General features: G+C 33.3%; 1 protein-coding gene across 1 annotated transcript; it reads left to right on the top strand.

Annotated features, from left to right (window-relative positions):
- The first annotated feature begins 2,558 nt into the window (after nucleotides 1-2,558).
- LOC132727749 (uncharacterized) lies at nucleotides 2,559-3,101 on the top strand. Its single transcript, XM_060713330.1, has 2 exons — nucleotides 2,559-2,738; nucleotides 2,778-3,101. The coding sequence occupies exons 1-2, from the start codon at nucleotides 2,559-2,561 to the stop codon at nucleotides 3,099-3,101; spliced, it is 504 nt and encodes a 167-aa protein (XP_060569313.1).
- Nucleotides 3,102-7,567: the final 4,466 nt, after the last annotated feature.

Here is a 7,567-nt window from a genome sequence, read left to right as displayed (position 1 = left end):
GCAGGCTGGTCTGGATCCATGCTGGTCGCAAACCATTATGTTGGTTTTGTCATGATGCGGCTCATATGTTATATTTTTGTTGGGTTTTTATATCACACGAGTTGGGAGGGAAACCTCAGGTGGTCCTGTGTCCATTATTTTAGTGGCACCTGAGAAGAACCACTGATCTTTTAAAAATTAGTTTGATAGCTTACCCACATTAAAGTATCCAAAGACACTGGGGAGGTTCAAACCCACAGTGGTGATTGATAAGTCATGTGATAACCTTAACCTTGCCTCAGAGTAATTATTTTGCATTGTATATTATTAGTTATACAAGGCGATATACAGGGTGGTATAACCAGAATTAGATAAATATGGCCTGAGAAGCTAGCATAGGTAGTGAACCATCTAAGATGCAGAAAGCATAGGCAATTTTGTGAGCATCTTCACAGTGTATAGAGATCTAACATAATATATAAAAGTTGTGAATATAACAAAATGTTGACCAGTCCTTTCTCTATAAACAGTCTGACTGACAGAATCAAATTATCTCAACAACTATACAATCTAACTTGAGAGCACGAAAAAAACACACAAAAGAAGACAAAACAAGAAAACTAATTTATTAATGTCACCATAGCTTCTGCTAATGAGCACATATTTTTAGCAGATGGAAAACCCAGTGGACTTCCCTGACAAACAAAGACATAATTTGGCAATTCTTCTTGACAAAAAAAAATGCACGGAACCAATCCAATGTTGGCATGAACGTCCCTGTATGACGTTAGTTCATGATGAAGTAAAGAATAACAAAAGCTGCTGGAGAAGCAGTGATCTCAGTACTGCACATTTTCTAAATGAAAATATGAGAATTATTGACCTTGACCAAAAGCTTAACGGTCATCAAATACCAATTAAAAGAGAAGGTAAGAAACGACGTATAAAATATATTACAATGTTAATAGTCGAGCTTAAAATGGCAGACTTCCAATCAAATCTCACCCTGTGCTGATTTTATTAAAATGTTATACAGATAATCAGTTGCAACACATTTTACTTCATTGACACAAATTCTAGCCCCTTTCTTTTGTAATATCACTATACAGACAATAGTGTAAAACTTTGTCAATTTTAATCTATTATCATCTGATTAATCAATACATTATTAATTATTGATAAGTTACATTACTGACTTAGTATAACAATTTATCTTATAAATGGAAGGTTAAACATTTCTTGGTAGCCTTTACCCACAACTATGTTTAAAAAATGTCTAAAAAAGGAGATAACCACTTGTTTTGAAAATTTAGTTTGGCAACATTTGTCTCCCTTATATGTTCTCCTGAAACTCTTCTTTATAATTGAGGACTACGATAAATAACTTAAGATACATTGTCACACTCAATATCTTTCTATACCAATACTTTAAGGTGTATATACCTCCAGATGTGTCAAAAATATTTCAAGAAAATCAACCTTAAGAAAAGTGTACAAAGATTTTAAGAAAAGTACACATTTTAACAATTCAAGAAATAACTTACATGTTACATATAATAAATGACTGATTTTGCAATATTTATCACCATATTTCTACTATGTAACAAACACAGTCAGGTTTTTTGCTATTTTGACATTTATTTGGTAATTTACATGGAATGAAAGTGTGCAATGTATAATATACTTTCTTTGTTCCATTGAAAATATTTTGCTTTTTAATTACACATTTTCAAAATGTTCATGAACATAAACATGAATCCGGAGGTATGCTGTTTTAACATACTGGAACCAGAAATGATTTACAAATTAGGTGCCAGGCCTGAGCCTGCACACATGTGCTGTCAGACAAGGCTCAAGGCATGTTTTTCCTTTCATAGTACAGTCTTAAAAGAGTGGCTTCCCTTTCATATTACCAAATATGGTCGCTGGACAAAATTATTAAAGAATTTAGGTTAAGGTAACAAGAGCTGTCGGTAGGACAGCAACGCTCGACTATTCTTAGTGCTTGATAGTAAAAAAAATGCTTGATAGAGTTACCTCCTCCTGTTTACAGGTTGGGGACAGATGGTGAACAAGTGTGCAAAGTTTCAAAGCCATATGTCAATGGACTTTGAAAATATTTGAACTATTACAAAAACTTTAACGTAAATTCTAAGTCGAAAAAGGGGCATAATTCTGTCAAAATGCTTGATAGAGTTACCACCTCCTGTTTACAGGTTGGGGTCATGATGGTGAACAAGTGTGCAAAGTTTCAAAGCCATATGTCAATGGACTTTGAAAATATTTGAACTATTACAAAAACTTTAACGTAAATTCTAAGTCGAAAAAGGGGCATAATTCTGTCAAAATGCTTGATAAAGTTACCTCCTCCTGTTTACAGGTTGGGGTCATGATGGTGAACAAGTTTGCAAAGTTTCAAAGCCATATGTCAATGGACTTTGAAAATATTTGAACTATTACAAAAACTTTAACATAAGTGGTTAAGCCGCATCCGACGCCGACGCTCGGGTGACTGCAATAGCTCTACTTATTCTTATCGAATAGTCGAGCTAAAAATTGTAATGAAAATTCTTGTAAATATGACTAAGATAGTTCAGGAGTATTCAAGAGTTCCTAAAGATGTCACCAAGATAGTTCAGGAGTATTCAAGAGTTCCTAAAGATGTCACCAAGATAGTTCAGGAGTATTCAAGAGTTCCTAAAGATGTCACCATGATAGTTCAGGAGTATTCAAGAGTTCCTAAAGATGTCACCAAGATAGTTCAGGAGTATTCAAGAGTTCCTTAAGATGTCACCAAGATAGTTCAGGAGTATTCAAGAGTTCCTAAAGATGTCACCAAGATAGTTCAGGAGTATTCAAGAGTTCCTAAAGATGTCACCAAGATAGTTCAGGAGTATTCAAGAGTTCCTAAAGATGTCACCAAGATAGTTCAGGAGTATTCAAGAGTTCCTAAAGATGTCACCAAGATAGTTCAGGAGTATTCAAGAGTTCCTAAAGATGTCACCATGATAGTTCAGGAGTATTCAAGAGTTCCTAAAGATGTCACCAAGATAGTTCAGGAGTATTCAAGAGTTCCTAAAGATGTCACCATGATAGTTCAGGAGTATTCAAGAGTTCCTTAAGATGTCAATCATTATTGATTGAATATAACATCAAAATTACAACAGCATAATTTCCAAAGATATTAAGTCAACAATGTAAAAGTTTTCATTTAATACAACTTTTGCTTGAAGTTAGTTCGGAAATAACTCTTTAGGGAATACAAAATGATACCTTGAATATATTTTTTAACATTTTTAATTTACTTTGCATTACAAAGTATGCCTGAAAAGAAAAAATAAACAGGACAATAAAGTATCTTACATCTCTTTTTGTAACTTAAAGAAATAGGAATGGATGGATTGATGTCTGTCTAATATAAATATTCATCATTTAAAAAGAGGTACCATGGCAGTTTTTCTGTTGACATCAACCCTATGAGTGAGAAATTCGTGTTTTAAGACACTATTTTTTTCTTGAGAAATAAGTTCATGGGCGCCGCCATTTTGGCGTTCTGTCATTCTCGCGAGACAGACGAGACCGAGATTGTGACGTGTTACACCCACTTCCGGTATAAGTGTACACGCTGGTACAACTGAAATATATCTTGATGAAGAACTTATTAATCTTATTGCGTATATTATATATTATTTATGAAAACATCATATGGAACTGAATTGCTTTAATTAATTAATTGAAGACGCCGCGACATTAATTATCATTTGTCCGATTTTCAAGCTTGCTGATGATCCCACCACATGATTTAAGCATTGACTGCTTAATTTTCAAAGATAAACCATCAATTTAATTTGGGTACTATGAGAAACTTCTTCAAATTGACGATATATCCTTTTATTTTGTACTTAATTTTCGCTAAACAAGCTGTCCGAATAAGGTATCGCCGGTCATGTATCTTTTTTTCAGCGTAAAATATCAACTAAAACCAATATGCGGAGATCTGCTGAGGACGCGATTTTCCGCCATTGACGCTAAAAATGAGAATGGCGCAGGAAAATCGGCAGCCAGACTAATATCGTATGAAAACAAAACTGTCAGTTAGGTTATTTAGGCACCCAGTCAAAACTGGTACCAACAGCAACAGGTTGCCCATTCCCCTGTAATTACGCATATTCTCGGGTTTATCCAGTTCCCTATAGCTTTTTTCCACGTTATCTACTTACCCAATCCCTTTCCCACACAGATACGCATTTCTACTACCGTAAATTTAATCTAATAAAAAATCATTAATCTATACTTAATATTTAAAATGATTATTGGTAACTGAAAAAAAAATGTGTTGCTATTTTATGAAATGCTGTAATTTACAGTATAATTTGACAGGTGTGGAACTTAATTTCCCCTAAGGTCATTCAGTACACTGATGAAGCGTAAATAAAATAGATGTCATTAGAATATTGGACAATGGTGATTAACCAATCAGGGCAACATTGTGCATGATCAAAAGGTCTGTCGGCACAGGGGCATACAAGGAGCAATAAAAATCGTCAGTACACAGTGTGACAGGAACATTTGGTGCAAATTAGGAACAATTAAAATGGACAATGCATAATATTAGACATAAGTAGTAAGAACCAGCAATTGTGTGAATAAATTATGCAAATTAGATTTTTGAGCAGCCAATAAAAATGTTTTGCCTGCAGTAAATATTAGGTTACGATTATGATGCGCGGCATCATACGTTGACAGACATGTTAACAATTTACTTTTCAAAAGGGTTGCTTATATTTTTGAAATGTGTACATCAATTATAACATATGTTCACACCTTTCAATTTGAAAGTCAGAATCAAACTGCAAAAATTTAATTACATGTACTATTAAGAACACGTTTTAGTAGGATTTTTATAATAATAATGATAATTATCGCCGTTCAATAATTAACAGCCAATTATTCCTTGGTGCTTTTGTTTATTTAATTGCATTATTTGATTGTGAACTTTGTTAAATGATAACATGTTTATTTATTAAATCTGTGAAATATTGTTTAATTACATCAAGATGAGACTTTAATGAACATAGCATTGTTTGGAGTAACGGGCATCACTGGCCTCAAGTGGTGCGACCGGTAGACGTTGATTTTTTATTTGTTTCTTTATTTTATTTTTATTTTTTTAGGATATTGTTACGTTTTTTGAACCATAAAAAAATCTCCTCTACACCTCCTGTGAAAATTAAATTGTCTGGTCAATACTTTATTATATTAATATTTCGCTACGATTCAACTAGATTTATCATAAATCTAAAGATGTGGGGAAATGACATCACGCGCACCTGTTTTTATACGGCCAATACACAAACATGGCCGCGCCTACTGATTTGTAGAAATCGGTGATTTAGCGATTTAAATTTTGTTATCATTCGTTTAATATTATTATTTGGCGGCAGAAAATTTGCAGAGTTATTATTTATAGTATTCTTTTTCTGAAATCAAGTTTTAATTCTAACCTTGTCTTTCCCTTTAAGAATTGGTAGCAAAATAGATACATGTTGTACTTTAAGCTAAATTTTCACCCTGTGTTATCACAAGATTTATTACCTGCCTCATGATCAGTGAAATATTCTGTAAGAAATGAGAAAGACAAATATGGTCCATTTGTAGAAAAATCTCTGCCTATATATTAATAACTGACATAGAAAGAATATAAAGAAAACTTACTTTCCGATGACGTCTTGGAGCTCGTACACATCATCAAACAATATCTCCTCCTCCGCCATACCTGAAAATTATAAAATACGCGTGTTAAATGTTTAAACTTTACATTTCTGATTACTTTATAATAATTATGATGATGATGATGACGATGACGACTATTTATAAAGGCAACACAGTTAGGCAAGCCCAATCTTCCCTATTTGAGCCTCTATCATAATATACATATTACATGTATATACAGTTACAACAAATTTATAAACAACAAAATATTTACAGATATACAGTGAACTAAAACAACCTATCATATTCTTTCCTTCACTAACATCATCAAAAGTATTAAATTTAGAACAACAGTATGCTCAGTGTGGATTTTGTATAACACATGGTTGAGACACATGATCATGCTAATTAAAATTTGCTTAAGAATAATCTGCGAGACCCTGCAGACAGAAAACTTTTGAGCACTGCTGATATTTATGTAAAGCCATCAATGTTGACTCCGATGAAATCTGTGGACAATCGCAGGGAAATGCAGTTGTTTATCAAGTCGGATGAATTTTATGGAACAAAAAGTTAATGAAACATGTGTTAAACTTTACAATAATTGGACAATAAAGAATTCATATGACCAGAATGATTCCTTTCCTTCATTTTATTTTCAGAATGTTTTTTTTTGTGGGGTGGCAATTTCAGAAGAGGCAAGCTATAAATAAACATTGTTTTTATAATATATCAACCTTTGTAGTGCTTATACTATCATTATAATTAATAAAAGATTAATAACTTGTACAATGTTAACATAAGCTACATAATTCCATTCAAGATCTGGTCACAACCATGTTTCTTCATATGACACCAGTACTGGTTGGTTCAAGGAAGCGGACTCGAAACTGATTAATATAAGTTGCAAGAACTTGTTTCGCAATCGAGCTTAAATAAATATGTTTAAAACCAATATCAAAGCATGCTGATAACAGAAATAATGGTACATGATATTAATTAAAATAAATATTTTCAACCAAAAATAGTCAGATTCCAATATCAAACTATACACAGAATGAAAAGAAATGTTCAATTGACTTATCAGTTAATCAATATCTGTTTACCCACTTACTGAGTGTTGCTTGGCACAACTGCTGTTGTCTCTGTCTATGTTTTGTGGGAACAGAACCTGTGCAATATACCTGTAGGAAGGGGAATTTAACCCTAACACTATGGCATGTTCCTTTGGGAGAGGGGGGGGGTCAATTTCAGTAAAATTTTGCTGCACATACATTTTGTACATTAAGTGACAATACTCATGCTGTTAACAATTACATACCAGTATTTTATTTTGCAAAACAAATTTCAACAAGCAAATTCGTTGAATTTATATCCCCCGCCGAGTACTGGTTTTTATTGACACAACAACTGAAAACATGAGGCTTTATTTATATATTAATCATGGCATAAACAGTAATATTCTTTGAACTTGATAAATATTCAGGGCAATAGCAGAGCCATAACTCTATTGTGTTAAATAGTAATATCTGGAAATGCCAATGAGATACAGTATGCATACTACATAACTAATCAAGGGCCATAAATCTGAGTTATAAGTATCTGACCGGAACAAGGCGACTATATGCACATCTCCTCTTAGTATCCCATAAAGTTTCATTGAATTCCAGCCAGTAGCACGGAAACGATTATTGCTCTGGTTGTATACTGCCTAAGTTATCAAGGGTCATAAGTTAAAATGTCTGACCCGATCAAGGCAACAATATGCGCATCTCCTCTTGGTATTAAAGGTTCCAATAAAGTTTCATTGAATTCCAGCCAGTAGTTGCAGAGAAGTAGCGAGGAAACTAATATTTTTCTATATGGATACTGCATA

The sequence above is a fragment of the Ruditapes philippinarum genome, unplaced genomic scaffold (genome assembly GCF_026571515.1).
Source record: "Ruditapes philippinarum isolate M1 unplaced genomic scaffold, ASM2657151v2 ctg7194_1_1_1_1, whole genome shotgun sequence".
Taxonomy (NCBI): Eukaryota; Metazoa; Mollusca; class Bivalvia; order Venerida; family Veneridae; genus Ruditapes; species Ruditapes philippinarum.
This window is presented reverse-complemented; position numbering and strand designations above follow the sequence as displayed.